Source organism: Hirsutella rhossiliensis (assembly GCF_020360975.1).
Source record: "Hirsutella rhossiliensis strain HR02 chromosome Unknown scaffold00005, whole genome shotgun sequence".
NCBI classification, from domain to species: Eukaryota; Fungi; Ascomycota; class Sordariomycetes; order Hypocreales; family Ophiocordycipitaceae; genus Hirsutella; species Hirsutella rhossiliensis.
The window spans coordinates 2,515,946-2,532,392 of NW_025408671.1; the positions used below are offsets into that span (position 1 = coordinate 2,515,946).

At 57.8% G+C, this 16,447-nt stretch overlaps 8 protein-coding genes across 8 annotated transcripts; 2 read left to right on the top strand and 6 right to left on the bottom strand.

Moving 5' to 3' along the window:
- Nucleotides 1-298: 298 nt before the first annotated feature.
- On the bottom strand, nt 299-985 carry HRG_05494 (ribosomal l37ae protein family domain-containing protein; the record flags this gene model as incomplete). The annotated part of the gene is made up of 4 exons (XM_044863965.1): nt 299-362; nt 445-609; nt 873-890; nt 954-985. The coding sequence occupies 4 exons, from the start codon at nt 983-985 to the stop codon at nt 299-301; spliced, it is 279 nt and encodes a 92-aa protein (XP_044720497.1).
- A 972-nt stretch (nt 986-1,957) lies between these two features.
- HRG_05495 (saccharopine dehydrogenase NADP binding domain-containing protein) lies at nt 1,958-3,518 on the top strand (the record flags this gene model as incomplete). Its single annotated transcript, XM_044863966.1, has 5 exons — nt 1,958-2,012; nt 2,077-2,220; nt 2,330-2,678; nt 2,738-3,300; nt 3,361-3,518. The coding sequence occupies 5 exons, from the start codon at nt 1,958-1,960 to the stop codon at nt 3,516-3,518; spliced, it is 1,269 nt and encodes a 422-aa protein (XP_044720498.1).
- Nucleotides 3,519-4,220: 702 nt separating this feature from the next.
- Nucleotides 4,221-5,986, bottom strand: HRG_05496 (ACR, yagE family protein; the record flags this gene model as incomplete). Its single annotated transcript, XM_044863967.1, has 4 exons — nt 4,221-4,297; nt 4,377-4,728; nt 4,826-5,177; nt 5,250-5,986. 4 exons carry the CDS (start codon nt 5,984-5,986, stop codon nt 4,221-4,223), a joined length of 1,518 nt encoding a protein of 505 aa, XP_044720499.1.
- Nucleotides 5,987-7,096: 1,110 nt separating this feature from the next.
- On the bottom strand, nt 7,097-7,933 carry HRG_05497 (uncharacterized protein; the record flags this gene model as incomplete). Its single annotated transcript, XM_044863968.1, has 2 exons — nt 7,097-7,564; nt 7,619-7,933. The coding sequence occupies 2 exons, from the start codon at nt 7,931-7,933 to the stop codon at nt 7,097-7,099; spliced, it is 783 nt and encodes a 260-aa protein (XP_044720500.1).
- Nucleotides 7,934-11,817: 3,884 nt separating this feature from the next.
- Nucleotides 11,818-12,147, bottom strand: HRG_05498 (uncharacterized protein; the record flags this gene model as incomplete). The annotated part of the gene is made up of 1 exon (XM_044863969.1): nt 11,818-12,147. One exon carries the CDS (start codon nt 12,145-12,147, stop codon nt 11,818-11,820), a length of 330 nt encoding a protein of 109 aa, XP_044720501.1.
- A 1,421-nt stretch (nt 12,148-13,568) lies between these two features.
- Nucleotides 13,569-14,330, top strand: HRG_05499 (putative FMN-binding domain-containing protein; the record flags this gene model as incomplete). The annotated part of the gene is made up of 1 exon (XM_044863970.1): nt 13,569-14,330. One exon carries the CDS (start codon nt 13,569-13,571, stop codon nt 14,328-14,330), a length of 762 nt encoding a protein of 253 aa, XP_044720502.1.
- Nucleotides 14,331-14,617: 287 nt separating this feature from the next.
- HRG_05500 (uncharacterized protein) lies at nt 14,618-15,001 on the bottom strand (the record flags this gene model as incomplete). The annotated part of the gene is made up of 1 exon (XM_044863971.1): nt 14,618-15,001. One exon carries the CDS (start codon nt 14,999-15,001, stop codon nt 14,618-14,620), a length of 384 nt encoding a protein of 127 aa, XP_044720503.1.
- A 404-nt stretch (nt 15,002-15,405) lies between these two features.
- On the bottom strand, nt 15,406-16,384 carry HRG_05501 (High mobility group, HMG1/HMG2; the record flags this gene model as incomplete). The annotated part of the gene is made up of 2 exons (XM_044863972.1): nt 15,406-15,933; nt 16,103-16,384. The coding sequence occupies 2 exons, from the start codon at nt 16,382-16,384 to the stop codon at nt 15,406-15,408; spliced, it is 810 nt and encodes a 269-aa protein (XP_044720504.1).
- Between the last annotated feature and the right edge of the window lie 63 nt (nt 16,385-16,447).

Here is a 16,447-nt window from a genome sequence, read left to right on the forward strand (position 1 = left end):
CGCAGCGCTTCCCTCTCGACCCCATAACCGCCTGCTGGGCTTGGAAAGTTTGGGCAACGACCTGGCTCGTCACGCCCGCTCTGCGAGTAAAGGGCCGGCTTCCGACTTGCGCTTCGGTCAGTCCGAGACCATGCAACCTTGTTTCATAGCTAATCGACAGGCCTTTCTACGACCCAAGAGTTCGAGTGTTGACGCCAATTTCGTCAACTCGTAGTGCAGGCACGCAAGCCTTGTCCCCCATACACCAGACCGAAATGCAAAGCCGAATATCTCCGCCGTCCCTGGGCTAGACTTCCACTTAAACCTCAGCAATCTCCCTCAGTCGTCGCAGAGTCGATCGCATAGCGGCGGCCGCAGGGGTGCTGTTGCAGTGTTAGCCTCGACCACGCCAGTTGGCGCTGCCGCGGGGTCTCGTAGACGCCGGGTGGAGGGCGCGGGACGTACGCGACAACGTAGGCACCGCCGGCCATTGTCCGCTTGCAAGACTTGCAGTTCCAGATGCCGGTGGAGTGGCGGCGGACGTTGGTCTTGCCGCAGAAGGTGCAGGTGTACTTGGCGTGCTGGGTGATTTCCATCTTCTTCACCTGCTTACGCAGGGAGGCACCATAGCTGTCAGGCGATTGTGGTCAGCGTCAAGTCCCGCTGCACTGGTTGCCGACGCAGCGCCTCTCTGTGCTGTTGGGTTCGCAGTGATTGGGAGCAGGTTCGCGTTTCCAGTCTCCGCGGGCTGCATATATTCCCAGATGTCGAGGGCAAAGTGCTCTTGAGATGAATTCCCCCAATTCTCAAAGACAAATCTCCAATTCGCTTCGATATCGAGGGCGCGTGGGAAGCGGGCTGGGACAAAAGTGACGGTGGATTCGACGACTTACCGAGTACCGTACTTGCCGCTGTCGTTAATGTTAGCAAACGATGCAACAGTCTTTTCCAGATGCAACGGAGGGAGTACGTACGTCACGCCGACCTTCTTGGTGCGCTTGCTCATTTTGACGAGTTTGTGAGGGAGGTTGTCGTTGGGGGAGGAAGACGACGGAAGGCGTGCGAGAATGCTCGACTGTTGCGGTAGCGGCTGAACCCACTCGGAAAAAGTGCAAAAGGTGTGTGTGAGTTGTGATTTCCTTAGGGCAAGCACGTGAGCGCCGGGATGGGCAAGCGAAGTGTGGGCCGCGGACCCACTTTTGAGAAAGGACGTCTTCCGGCAGAGAGTCAGTCATGTGATTTGGCAAACGGCACGTGACCTGTCCATGACGTGCGCGTCCATCAACCCATCAGCCAGTTGGCAACTCTCTACTGTACCTCTGGCACTCGCGCAATGGCCTGTCTACACTGTGCATTGCGTTAGTTTGCAGATGCAGGCAACGGGCAAAAAGACGGAGCATCGTCAAGCTTCCGGGCACTGGGCTCGGGCGGCCATTGCGCCGTTTCTGGAAAAGGACGCCGGGCACTCTAGGCGCACCTTGAAGATTCGGGCTTCATCAATGACGACGTTCGCCTCTTGTGGATGCAAAACTCCGCCCGTCGCTGCCAGACGTACTCGGTACCTTGGGCGCACCAGATGCAGCTCCCGGCCGCCAGTAGCTGTACTTTTTCCAGTGCGGACTAGAGTAGAGGTATCGACATTATGCAAGCCATGTCTGCCCGTCAAGGATCATTTTGTCCGACCCCAACTGACATGGAGCTTGAGCCCATCATGACGATGCTGCCCGTCAGCGCGAATCTTGGTCCGTCTATACTCGATACCTGATGTGGTAGGTATATAAACACGCTTGTGTTGCCTCATTAGGACTGCACGCTTCCGACCCCGAGCAAGCGCATGATATATACTTTGCTGCGAACCTTGGCTCCTTCCCAGCAACCACATCGTCAAGCTCCTGATTCCATCAACCCCTTCCTCCCCCCTTCTCCTCCTTCTCCTTCCCATCTATCCCTCGCGCCTGTTATAATCCCATCCATTGCCATGGGGCTCAAGCAGCATCATCGGCAATATGACCTCGTCATTCTAGGCGCAACCGGTAATTGAAACTCCGCCCATCTACACACGCGCCGCTTTACATCAGCTCCATGCTCACCTTGCAGGCTACACCGGTCGCTTGACTGTCGAGCACGTCGCCGCCCGTCTCCCTCCCAGTCTCAAATGGGCCATCGCCGGCCGCTCCGAATCCAAGCTGCAAGCTCTGGCCGACGAGTGCGCCAAGTCGAACCCCGACATGTCAAGACCGGGTAAGTTTGGTTCAGGAAAAGGATGCTTAGCGAGCAAGACATTGCATGCTCTGTTCTCCTCCAGCCGCCACGGTGCCCAGGGCTAATCTTGCCGCTTGAAACCTGCCAGAACTCGAGATTTTCAACGTCGGCGACGATAGCCAAGTGTCCTCCCTCGTCGGCAAGACGGCCCTCGTCATCACCACCGTCGGCCCCTTCTGCAAGTACGGCGAGAGCGTCTTCAACGCCTGCGCCCAGTTGGGCACCCACTACCTCGACTGCACGGGCGAGGTCCCCTGGGTGGCTCGCATGATCAAAAAGTACCAAGACGTGGCCCAGGGCAGCGGCGCCATCATGATCCCCCAGAACGGCGTCGAGTCTGCCGCTGCCGATCTCTGCACCTGGGCCATGGTCCGTCTCCTGCGCTCCAAGCTCGACGCCTACACCAAGGACGTCGTCTTCTCGGTGCACAAGGCCAGGTGAGCAGCCCCTTTCCGCGCCACTGCGGGCTTGAAAGGCTGACAGACGAGCTCGGCAGCCTCACGCCGTCCGGCGGCACTCTCGCCACGGCCCTAACCATCTTTGAACACTTCTCCTTGAGCGAAGTCAGCGCGATCCGCGAACCCTACTGCCTGTCGCCTATTCCTCACCCCGAAAAAGCCCGCCCTGATTCGTCTTTTCTGCAAACGCTTTTTGGCATCCGCGACATCCCCGACCTCGGTGTACAGACCACGTCAGTGCTTGGGGCGGCCGACGTCCCCATCGTGGAGCGCTCCTGGGGTCTCCTATCCCAGATCCCAGCCCGCAAGGACGAGTTCTACGGGCCCAGGTTCAATTTTGCCGAGTACCTCAAGCCCAGGAACTGGTTTCACGGCATCGTCATTCACTGGGCGCTGCTTACGAGCCTCATGGTTATTAGTCTTATCCCGCCTGTGCGCGCAATTGTCAAGAGGTTTGTCTATGAGCCGGGACAGGGCATCAGCAAGGAGGAAATGGCCAAGGAAGAGGTCGAGTTCCGCGGCACGGCTACCCCAGACGCGCCTTCGTCCCCAGGCAAGCAGGCCTTTTGCCGCGCACAATTCCACGGAAGCTTGTACCAGCGTAAGTCGTCCCCGTCGCTGCATGACCGAGGAATGCCTGCGGCTAACACCCACCCAAAAGTGACGGCCCTTCATCTGGCACAGGCGGCCCTGACCATTTTGGAAGACGATGTCGGACTGCAGGGAGGAGTGTACACACCGGCCTGTCTCGGCCAAGGCTACCTCGACCGCGTCAATGACGCCGGGTTCAAGATTGACGTCAAGCTCCTGCAGAACTAGGATGAATGTCACGCACAGGTGTTGGATTTTGAGATCACGGAGAGGCAAGGCACTCGGCGTGGGGTTTTCAGGGTCGGCACCGCTTCACGCTCATGTCGCACATCATCCCGGGGCTCGAATTCCATGTCACAATGGCAGCCGTGTCCCTGGATGCTCATCTGTGCTGCTTGTGCACGATGGCTGGGCAACGACCAGGGAGAGAAACGCGTCATGGGATGGAGAATTGAAGAGAAGATGGCGTCATGTTTTCGACAGGGACGGTTCAATATGATCACGCTCAACTCGCTCTTCGTGTTGATGATGGTTCATGACGTGTCTTCAACCGCCGCAGTGTATTATGCCCAGATTCGCCAGGAACATTATGTACCTCGCAGCCCATGAATGCCTCTAAGGATAAATAGCCTCGCATGTCTCTCTAGTCATGCGCACGATGAATAATAATAGGGGAAAGTGAATGGAGACATGGCAGGATGTGAAAATGCTTCATCCCCAGTCTCCTCGCCATCTTTCCGATCCGCCAACACTATGCTATGGACGAGTCAATACCATCAGACCTTGCCGTGCGCGCCGTTGCAGAAAGTCAAAAAAGTTTCCAACCCAAAGAGAAATATTTCCGGCGGAGGTCGGCACATAACCCCTTTCCGGGGCGGAGGTGAGGTCGCAACAGCCTACCGGCCGGCAATGGACAGGGCCAGAAGATCATTATACTTCGCCCGCATACAGGTCCACGACGATGTTGATGGCGGCAACCACGATCTCCATGGCTATCAGTACAATCACTGTAGGGGGATGTGGTTAGCAAGAGTCGAGCGGGTTGCCAAGGGGGAAGCGTATTCTGCATCATGACAAGGGACTCACCAATCCACTCAAGCTTCTCGTCATGGCCATGACTCAGCTGGTCCTTGAGGACGGCAAGCAGGTCGGCAATGACATCGAGGCGCTCCGTCAAGAGAGCGACGCGCTGGTCCATCTCCAGGTAGCTCCTCACGGCCTGGTACACGGGCTCCAGCTGGGGCTCGACCCAGAAGAGCTCGGGGGTGTCGAGGACGGATCCGTTGAGGTGGATGTTGATGCGGAGGATGAAGAGCTCGCCGATCTGCATGTTGATCTGCGACCGGCTCAGATCGATCTTGCCTGTCAGCGCAATCTGCGTGGGGATGTCCTTGCACGTGTCCACCGTGGAAGCAATCAACTCTTCGAATAGGGATGTCTACCGCCCACCATCTGGTCAGCACTGCCTGTGATCAAGTACGCGGAGAGAGAGAGAGAACGGGGCGTCCCGGTAAAGAGAAAGAAAGGGCACGCACCTTGACGCTTTGCGCGAGAGCGTGGGATATTGCCAGCTTGGTCATGTAGTTGTGCTTGTCTCTCAGGGTGATAAAGTCGTTGTAGATGCGCGCCTGGTATTCGCGGGTATAGTAAAAGTTAAAGTGCTCCGTCTCGACGTCGTCGGGCGCGAGCTTCTCCACCTCAAACTTGGCAATGTCCCTCAGGAACCTGGCCTCTTGAGACTCGAGCATGCCCCAGACGACGATGACGCCGTAGTCGAAGAGAAAGACCTCTGGCGTGTGCACCTGGACGTCAAAGTCGGGGAGGTCGTCAGGCGCGTGCACTGGCACCTCCTCGGCGACGCTGGACAAGAGCAGTCCCTCGTCAGACCTGTCGGCGTGTGCGTCGTGGTGAGCGCCGTCCCCGACGAAGACGTCTCCATATCCCGAGTCGTGCGCGGACGAGTCACGCAGGTCGGCACGGGCTGCCTGTAAGTGGGCATCGTCGTCAAAGGAGCCGCCGCCGGTGGAGTGTCTCCGCGGTTGCGTCCTCAAGGATGGCGGGTGTGCGACTTGGGCGGGTTTGGTGTAGGCGTACGGGGTGTATATGCACTCGTCGATGCGCTTGGGGTTGGCGCCGCGGGCCTTGCCACGGCCCTTGAGGAAGCGCATGAGGCCGTCCATGTCGTATCGGTTGGCAGTGCAGTAGGCGGTGACGCGGGGGAGACGGCTGCGGTCGCTTTTGCCGAGGCGCGCGGCGTCTCTTCTCGCAGTCGGGTCCTTGATGCGGGTGTACTGCGAGTAGACATCGCGGCCGCTCTCCTCGTCCTCGCCGTCGTCGAGGTCCGGGTTGGGCAGCAGCTTGAGCTTCTCCGTCTTCTTAGTGCTCCTCTGGGGCCCGATCTTGGAGCCGACGGGGGGGGGCAGGGCGACGGGGGAAGCGCCGTGACTGTAGCGCCTCCGGAGCTTATTGTTGAGGGCGGCGAGGACGGGGGGCGCGAGGGCGGTGCCGGAACCCGGGGTGAGGCCATGGTGATGGGCGGCGGTGGATCGGACAAGGTGCGGCTCGGGCTCGATGGTGCGGGTGACGGGATCGGGGCTGAAGGTGACGGTGCGCGGGTTCCTTGGCCGGTTGCCTGCCGACGGGGCGGGCGTGGCCAGCAGCAGCGGCGTGTTCTCGTCGTTGTTTCCGGGCTCCATGGTGGGCGTTGCTGGGGAGGGGTTGACGGAGCGAGGTTCCCACGAGTCGGCTGCGTCGCCACTGTTTATCGGTGAGGCTCGGGTATGCGTGCCATCCGAAATCGAGAAGGGCTGGTGTTGCGGGAGGGAGAAGTCGGCGGGCTGTTGAGCAAAGAGGAAAGTCTGCTTTGCTTTGCCTTGCTTTGCTTTGCTCTGCAGTATGCTGAGGTGGGCTGGCTTGGGGAGCAGCAGAGGAATTGAGGCAGCAGCACCCTCCTGCGATTGGCCTTGAAACCCAATCTCTGTTGGATCAAGGTTTTTTTCTCCTCTGCGCCTTTTCGCGCTGTTTGGAGGAAGCGGGCGGATTGAGGCGTGTTGACGTGAATCAAGCTTGGATGGACTGATGACGGAAGACGTGCAAGAGGCTGCCAATGGAGCCAAGGCGGGCGCCCACCAGCCACTGTAGTGGGCGCTGGAGCTTCCCTGTCCGTCACGTGGGGTGGCCTGAAAGTACAGTGGGGTGCAATTGGAGATCAGCACATCGGATTCGTTGACGAAGCATGGTCAACAGACAGGCGACCAAGGTCCCGTCGGAGCATTACCCGAATGTAGTTAATCGAGAGCATATAGCCAGCAGCCCTTGTACTGTACTGTACGCAGTGCAGCTACCAGACTTTGGCGCATTTACGAACACACCACGGCGCTATGTATTTAGCCAGGCCCATTTCAAGAGTCTGTCTGATGAGTCACTGGCAAGCGGCGGGAAAAGCTACCTGTGCGGTACGGGTCACGCCCCTACGCCTCGCCGGTGCACCTTATGACTACTTGGCGACGCCACTATGGTGGGGGCGTAGACTCAAGTCACGCTGACACATGCAGTCCTCCTCCTTAGCCCTTCCGTCGCCGTATGCAATAGCGGCCCTGGGCGAGGCGTATAGAGACGTGCGGGCATTGGGTTGCGGCGGGTTCGGTATTTTATTTATCCGCCACGCGGAATGTCTATTAGAATACTACCCTCAAGCAAGCCATTTCGTACTGCACGCAGGCGACCACGTCCCTCTCTCGCCTCTCTCTCTCTCCCTCTCCCTCCGCTCTCTTCTCTCTCTCTCTCTCTCTCCTCTGCCAACTTGCCTATCGTGAGTCTTTTTGCTCGTCGGGCCTTGGGACGTTGGGGTTGGGCAGCACAAGCGGTGTCTCGTGTCCCGGCTGGGGCATGCGCTGGGGAATACGAGCGCCGCTGCCCGTGCCTGTGCCTGGCCTCACGTTTTCATCGCTCTGCAGCTGCGAGCTTGACTGCCCAGCTATTCCGCGACCGACACCGCGGTCGGTGCCTCGCGTGGGCGGTGGTGGTGGTTGGCAAAGTGCTCGTTGTGCTCGTGCTGCCGCTGCAGCGTCCCATCCTCGATGGTATTCCAGAAAGACATAGGCCTCCCGCTCCGGGAGACCAAGCCAGATTTCGATGGGCATGACAAAAATGACGAAAGCCGACCCTGTCTTCCACGAAGCCTGGATGTCTATTTGCCCGACGTATGGTGGCAGATTAGTTGTGAGCCAGGTGGCCCACGCGGCTTTGTCGGGAACTGTGTCCTCCTTTTCCACCTGCGGCTGTCAGTCTACATGTAGACTCCCCGGCATATCAGCGGGGCGACTTACCGTGACTCCAATGAGAACATGTGAGAATCTCGGTACGGCAGTGCTCTGGGTCGGCGGCGGCGTTGGTGTCTTCTCAATGCGGTGAATGAGAGCAGGAGGTTGATCCAGATCGAGGGGAAGCTTGTGCACAGGCATTGACCTGTTCCTGACGACTGACTGCGTCGAGTGCAGTTGCGAGACCAGCTGCGTCGCTGAGATTGGCGCGGGCGATACTTTCCTGAGCTCGTCGATGATAGCTTGGGTGAAGCTCGCTTGGGGCGACTGAGGCGTAGTCGACTCCCAGCTGGAGGCGCCAATGACCTCGACGTCTGACATGGCCAGATTGGCTAAACCCGCCGCACAGCAATCCATGAGGACCAGCTTTTGGTCCTTGGGCGAATTTGGTATTTCCTTATTGAAAGGCTCCGTGATATGCTCCCAAGAGAAATACGGTTTGTTAGGCACTGGCCCCGACATAGAGCCGCAGATGTGTAGCTCCTGGTTTGAGCCTTGGAACCCATGACCAGAGAAATAAAGGCAAAGGAGTGCAGGCTCGCTGGCAGGACGGTTCAACTGCGTATCGATGAAACTCTGAATGGCAGTGCGCGTCTGACGTTGAGCAAGTTTCCAAGGACAGTTGCATGGAATCGTGAATGAGTTCACAGTCCACCTGTAGTCGTCCCTGAGCAGATTCAGAAGCGCAGCGCGGAGCGGCCTAACGCTTGGAATGTCTGTGACGGCAAATTCAATTGCGAGAATTGCGGCGTGAGTGAATCGCCGTCCGCCAGTGGGCACCATATTGTTTACTGAGGCTTGAACGTCTGTGGCGAATTGTCCGAGGTCGTCGAGGCGCCCTGCGACCCTCTTGGAGCGACGAGGATGGGAAGAACCCCCGGAGACGGATCTCTTCATTGTTTCGCGAGAAGAGAGCTGTCGGTTGGAATTCAGGGGTGACTGTGCAGACTAGAGGTCCGCAAGCTCTGGAATTGATGGTGCCGAAAGATGGCAAGGATGGAGATGGAGGGAGAAGAAGGATGGTGCCGAAAAGATGGGGAGGAAGGAGATGGAGGGAGAAGAGAGAGAGAGTTTGCTTGCTAACAGAGGCGTAAAGTTATATATCGGAGGCACACACCGCCAACAACTAACCTCACAACGGGCGTTTCCATGCGTCACATGACGACGAAAGCAACGGAGCGCATGCAAGCCCCCGACATCAAGGAGTCGTCGCTGATTCGCTGGCCGATCTACTGGCTAATACACTGGCCGGTTCACTCACTTATTGACTCGCTGATTCACAGCTAGCACTGACGGCAGCGCCGCAGAAATTGGGTCTGCTGAGGCCCTCAATATAAAGGCTCGTGGGCGCTCGCGATGCCCTCGTTTCGCCCCGCCTACAGGCGCGGGCCGCGGCTCGAACTCCTCAAAGGCGGAGGGCAGGCCCCTCATGCTGCTTGCGGCAGACTCAGAGCGTTTGAATGTCTGCGGCTGCCGCCATGCTCGTGGCTCAACGGGCGTTAGAGGTAACGCGGGGAGAAAAGTTAGCCCCTTGGAGAACCTGGCTTTATAGTTACGCCAGGTTGTAAGTTTCGTTTCCTACTTGCAAAGTTTGCGGCTCTGTTAACAAGCAAACACTTCTTCTATTAAGCAAACATTTTACTATTAAAAATGTTATAAAAAATTTCTGTCCGATCTTAGCTAGAAATTTAATTTAAACTTGCCTATCGCTCTTTTATACACGGCCATAGTCGGTGCGAGGGATCCCATTCTTAGTATCTTCGGCATTCTCCTAGAGAACTAGAGCTTCCCCTATCATCTGTCCGAGGACCTCGTCGGTAATGTCCGCCTTTCCGCCGGTGAATGTTTAAAGGGCTCTCTTGCCTTCGAGCAGCGCAACTTAGTAGACTACATCCCCCACAGCATTGTGTATCTCTATCCGGCCATCATCGACGGTGTTGATGACTGCATCCTGCGGGCCACCTAGCCAGTAGGAGTATGTAAGACGCTTACTCCGAAACTCGAGAAAAGGGTCCGTCTTCTCTATAGCCTAAGCATGGTTAAGAACACAGCGAATAAAGAAGCTCGCTAGCTGGATAGTGTCCTCTTTAATAAGTAGTCGTTCGGCTTTCTCTATGTAACCCGCGCTAGAGAAGTTTGAGATAGAGGTCGGAGTCTTAGACCTATGCTCAGACCCAGGCGAGCTGCTAAAGTCGGCCCGGTCGGACGGCACGCCGCCTCCAAGGCGTTCTGGTGCTTTGCGCTCCCGAGACGGGTGGCTAGGTGATGGGGCAGGGGGACCTGCACCGCGTCGCAGGAACGGTCGCATGGCTGCCTAGACGTAGCCTAGGCTTTCCGGCTGAAAGCGCTGTACAAGCTGAGCCTCTGCGTTGCGCACTAGTCGGTCGAGGGGACCCGGACCATCGACGAGCGCGACGATACATTCGTTAGGAGCGGCATCGCCGGCAATTTTAAATCTCTTTAAAAAGGGCAGGTAGGGTACGGAAGGAGTGCAAACGACGCGGTGCGCAATCAACTCTTGTTGTCCCTATTTGCTGACGCCGCTTTTCCAGCCTTTTGACTTGAGGAGGCTTGCAAGGGTTTGCTGGCCCTGCGATGCCTTGGCGAGTGTCGACTTGTCCGTGACGGTATTAAAGTAGGGCTTATTCTCCGACATGGCTTCAGGCGGGGAATAAGCTTGGGAGCTGACTCTAGAGTGAAAGAAGATGTAAGTCGGTTTATAGACTAGAGGCAGCTAGGGAGCGGCTCGCTAAGCTCTTAAGCAAAGCTATAAGCTGCTAAAATCCCGTGCGACAGTTAGATCGACTTAGTCGTTCAATGTGGGCAGATTCTATAGTGTTGACTCGTTGAGGAAGGTAGGCCGGCCACCCGTAGCACTATAGGCAAACCGAAGATAGGCTGCAGGCAGCAGCCCGCAGCAGCAAACGGGCGCGAAGTAAGAGGTGAGCTAAACCCTTCCGCCTCCACTCCCTATAGAATGCAAAGCGGACTGACTGGCCAATATTGACGCGTCAATGTTGTGTCTAGGCTGCAGGCCCTCTACCACTCCGCAGGCACTTTCACCGCGTCCTGCATATACACGCTTTGGCGCGCGGCTGAGAGCTTGCCTCGTCACTTGATCGGGATGCCACTGCTAAAGCAGTATCTCGAGAGCTAACTAAAGCTTCTATAGCCTGGGTACGTGCGGCTTGGAGAGGCCGCGAGGCCTAACTGGCTGACTGACAGACCGTTTCATCGTCTAAAGATTGAGGGATATGTGATTTCCGTCCGCTAGTTCGGTTAAGGCGGCGGCAAGCACTGGACGTAGAAGACGGTCCATGACAGCACATGTCGTGACCAGACCGGGGTTGCGGCATGGCAAGCTCATGCATAAAGTACCTACTTGACCACTGTTTCTGGCGAGGCATACCAGGCTACCAAGACCTTAGACGGATTTCCGAGGGATGAGGTTTATAGAGAAATGCATTGCTCGACTCGAAGCATCGTCTATCAAGTCATTTATATAGCACCACATCCGCCGACACGTCCGCCGATACGTCTCCACCGTTGGGCATCGTGGCCGAAAGGAAAAGGGCGAAGAGGCGATTGCGGAGCGTGTCGAGTGGTTTGCATGGTATTTTGGTGATTTGAATGCGCAGAGGTTGAGGCGTGGTTAGGGGCACTCGCGGGTCGTGTAACATAGAAAGAAAGGCAGACGATACGTTAGCTAAATAGAGGTATATAAATTCCTGGTTCTCGGTCGCAAAGAACACCCTAGGCTGCATAACGTTATAAGCCACGAATCAAGCACTAAGTAAGAAAGGGGGCAACGAACCTTGACACCAGATGCTTGGCTCTCGATTCCCGTACGGCCGACGAACCACCATTGTGATTAGGCAACGGCGATTAAGAGCGCTACTATGTAGGGCTCATGCAATAGTTCATCAATCATGAACTATTTGCATCTTAGTCTTGCTAGGGTAAGGCCTGGTGTGTAGCGTCGGCGACCAGTATATTGCTTAAAGATCTTCCTCTCCCGTAAGTGAACCAGTTGCCTACGGTCGATGTGCGCAGCGACGATAGGAATAGGGCCGGAGTCGCTATCGCTTTGCACGACAAAGGCTAGACAGGGAAGCCAAAGGTAGCGGGATCCAAAGGCGAAGTATATGTCGTTTCTATTGGCGCAGCTTTAGGCAGGGAGGCAATGAGCTTGTGGTGAAGGCTGCTTACATGGACATTAACGGGCTATTATATGCGCCGAGTAGATAGCGCACAGCATCCGGCCGATCTCGAAGCCGGCGATCCCTGAAGGCCGCGGCAAAGGCTTTATACATCCTCTCGTTGTAAGGATTATCAAGCTCTATGACGACGGGCGGCGCAGGACAAGGGCCGGTAAAGGTGCATTGGAGCAGGTCGAGTTGCAGCTTGGTCCAGAGCAGCGGCTCGACGATGATGCGAGATCGAGGGTAGCGGCGGGCTCGCTGGTAAAGCGAGAGGTTGTCGACGTCTTCGGTGCTTTGGGAGTCTGGTAGCTCTGGAGGCGGCGGCGTCTCCATGGTGCGGCGACAGGCGGCGAGGGCCGACGGGTTGGGTTGGAGATGGAAGAAGAGGGCGAGAGAGTGACGTCCGACAGACACACAGCCAAGACAATGTTGGATGGATGCCCTAGGCGATAAGTAATGCAGCATGCATCGAGAGGTACGTATCCTGAGTATGTGGTCCAATTTATGGTCGGCTTGACTGCTACGAAAAGTGGGCCGTCGGTCGGGTTACCAGGGGGGGGGTTTGGTTAGCTTGTCTACATACTCTTATAGTCTAATTAACGTAGCACCTCATTGCTTAGACTACGCCCTGTTATATCTGCCAACATAAACCCTTCGATAGGTTTATCCCTTAGGAATCACACCAGTCGTCGCATCGAGGAGTATAACAACAGACTCCATTGGTGCTGGAATAACGTTACGACTATATTTCCAACGCTTGACGAAAAGCTCCTCGTCATTGCTGCAGTCGAGGGTCTCAAGGAGGCACGCCCAGAGTGGTACAACGCCTGGGAGCTCGATGCCGAGCGTGGCACGCATCCCTCCAAGGAAGAGACCTCGCAATTCCTTCACAAACAGGGTTTCATGGAGAAGAACCCACATAGGAAGCCTCCTACGGCATTGTCCGACGAAATCCCCCAAAATCAACCTCTGGTTGAGAGAGATGACGTTGGAAGGGGCACGTGATGTGATGTGCGGCGACGGAAAACACCAAAAATTCGGGCTCTCTGTGTGTAATTGACTGCTTGTGATGCCTTCGTTGAGAGGGCTTTCGCTCAGCCGCGGTGTTGAGCCTAGTCCCCGATTGGGTCAGCTATGGCTTAGTCAGTCTGAGCGGCAAAAGCCCCTAAGGCTCGTGCCCGCGCCCACAGCTTGGGCCCATAATCATCATCTTGCTCTTCTGCCTCTCTTCAGCCTCTCTGGCCTTCTTGTATGTACTGAAGTATCAAACAACGCCGTCGTCCTTGGATGCGTCCACGTCTTGTCCGCACCCGGCCAGCTATCCCGTCTACCTAGAGAAGCGACCGCCGTACGGACCGAGGAGGCACGCCGCCGATCCTCCAAAGGGTCCGTCCCCACGTCCATCTCCGCCGGCAACGGACGCGACTCGGATGGCATGAGCTGCAAGGGCCAGAAACCAGAAGAGATGGCCAATCACCATGAGCAGAGTTTGGGTTCAGGGTGATTCCCCATGCGCCCTCTCCCGCCCACCGCGAATTTCCTGTGGGGTAGCGAGTGGTGCAACGGGGGGAAGTGGGGCTGGTCAGCAGAATTGCCTGGAGCTTATTGCCAGGATGACCACTAATTAACTAAGACTCATACTGGAGAGCATGACTTACGTCTCTGCTGTGTTTGGTGTATCCGCGTCTGCGCACATCAATGGAGAGCTCCATGTCCTGAGCCACTGATACGCAGCGCAACCAATCGCCCAAGCCATGTTCCTCCCGGCCGAGCACGTCGAAAAGAGCGTCCCCGTTCTTCGCCGCCTCATCCGCGACCACCCCCTCGGCGTCCTCACCACCGCCGTCCCCTCGGCCGCGCACCCGCTCATCCTGTCCAGCCACATACCCTGGGTCCTCGACGTCGCGGATGAGTCGAGCGAGACGGACCTCGGCCGGCTCCGGGGCCACATGGCTCGCCAGAACCCCCAGAGCCAAGCCATGATGGCTGCTGCCACCAGCGCCAATGCCAACACCCTCGAGCAAGAGGTCCTCGTCCTCTTCACCGCCGCGCCTCACCACTACGTCACGCCCAAGTTCTACGTCGAGACGAAGCCGACAACGGCAAAGGTCGTCCCCACCTGGAACTACGCCGCCGTCCAGGCCTACGGCACCGCCACCGTCTACTTCGACCCGCGGTCCGACCAGACGGCGCGCTTCCTCGACCGCCAGCTCCGTGACCTGTCGCGGCACACGGAGATGTCCATCATGGAGTACACGGGGCAGGGCGACCGGCCGGGCCCGTGGGAGGTGTCCGACGCGCCGGAGCGCTACGTTGAGCTTATGACCAAGAACATCATTGGCATCGAGATTGCCATTCACCGGCTCGAGGGCAAGTTCAAGATGAGCCAGGAGAAGCGCGGCGGGGACCGCAAGGGCGTTGTCCAAGGGTTCGAGAACCTCAACTCGGATCTCGGTAGAGACATGGCCCGTCTTGTCCGGGAGCATGGCGACCTCAAGGACGCCGCCAGATCGTAGCTATAGAGCCGGCGATTCTGTGTCTTTGCGCCTTGCACGGGGGCTCGGGAGGCTTCTACTCGTGGACGGGCGCCGTAACGACGCACCGTGCGCAGAAGTCGTCATCGTGTAGACCAGAGCAGTGTCACGTAGAGCAAACCAGTCACCCGGCCTGGGCGTTGGGTAATCATATGGTTCGACAACGGCTTGCATATAGAGGAACCATCAAGAGCTGTGCAACCACCAACGGCCAGCAGCCCTATCGAATACTTGCTGCCTCTTCCCTCGCCGCATCTACTTCCCTCACCCTAGCTCTCGTCTCCGTCATCCTGGCAAAACTTGATTTGGTTCCCAAACGGATCGATGACGCCCATCTCCCGACTCCCCGGCGCCGGCCCCTCCTCGATGCCGGGCCTCATGTAGCGGTACTCCGTGGCGGCCAGCTCGGCGTGGTACTCGGTGAGGCCGCCCATCATGACCCGGACCTGCACCCCGGGGCTGCCGTCGCCGTGGTGCTCGCTCAGGTGCAGCCGCAGCCCGCCCCTGGAGATCTGCCGGTACAGCGGGGCCTTTTCGTCGAAGCGGTGGTCCCAGTCGACGCGGAAGCCGAGGTAGTCGAGGTAGAACTCGTCGGCCTTGGCGATGTCGAAGATGCGGAGGATGGGGATGACAGAATGGAACTCGATATTCATCGTCTTGGGTGACCTTGGGAAGTAGACAGGCTTGCTCGCAGGTGCTTCGGTCGACGACGAGAGAATCTGAGTCAGTTTGGTGCCCTGGGCTCGTGCATATGCTTTCAGCTTGGACTGGCGAGGGCTTCCGAGGGCTTCCGCAGAATCAAGTCGGCGTTCACCAGTCGGTGCGGGGTGAGTGCTTCGGGCCGTGGGGCGGAGCGAGAGACAGACGATTCAAGTACATCACGTTCGTCAGGCCATCAGCCTCAATCGCACCGCGTCCAAGTAAACATGACTTGCTTCTTGTACGTGAACTGGCCCAAAGACATAGAATCCCGTTTCTTGTACCCCAATGGCCCTGCCTCGAATAAACGCCCCAAAGAGAAGCACGCCGTTTGTCCACATCCTGTGCGTCGCCATATCTAATCCTCGCCGTCTTTGTCCATCTGCGTCTCTTGGTCTTCGGTGTCGTACTGAATCATCTCGACGTCGTCGTCTTGCGGCTCGGGCTTGGCACTGCCGCCCGACGACTTGCGTTCCTTTTTGCTGGACTCTTCGGGTTCTTTGCTGCCCTTGTCGCGGTGCTCCTTGGCCTGCTCGTCCAGCTTGGCCCGTAATTCGTCCTTGTCGGCCTCTGGCAGCTCCTCCCACCCGCGTGCGAGCTCCTCGTCGACGTTGACGTCTCCCGACCCATTTTTCGCCTCAAGGACTGGCCGCACGTCCCGGCAGTAGAGCTCAAAGGCGCTGGTCGCCGGGCCCGACGACTTGGACACGCCGTTAGCCGAGGCCACCTTGCCGGCCTTGGGCTGGCTCTCGGGTCGTTGGGACTGGGACTCGGACGCGGGCGAGCCGGGGTCTTTGGACGAGTTGGCGGTGCCGGCCTTTGGGTCGGGGTCGTTGGCGGCGGATTTGCGATGACCCCTCTTGATGCGCAGAGGCTTATCCTTGGGCTTCCGGGGATTAGCATCGAGTCCGTTGCGTAAGTCGGCCGGCTTGTGTCCATCAGATTGAGTCTCGTATGAGTTGGCAGGGAGTGGGCCACGGGGGAGGTTTGGTTACGATGGATTTGGCACGACAGCCGCAGCGCATCTCGGGATGGGGGGGAGGGTGGGCGCCTACTGTGGGAGGCGGGCTCGGGCTGCCCTCGGAGTCCTCGACGTTTGCGCTGGTGCGCTTGGCCAGCTGCTCGAGCAGAAAGGCCCTCTCTATCCTGAGCTTCTCGACCTGGCGTTTTATCCGGGCGAGGCGCAGGCGGGCGGCGTCGTTTGCGTCCTCGACCTCGTTTGTGCGGTTCTTGAGCTGGACGCATTTGCGGCGGTAGGCCTCCTCGACCGAGGGCGGCAGCGAGGGCGGGACGGCTGGTGGAGGGTCAGCATCGGAGAGCTTTCTCTTGGCCGGCATGGCTGCGAATGGCGGGCGGCGCGATGGGAAGAGCAGAAAGATGCTGGTGGACAGTTTCTGGAT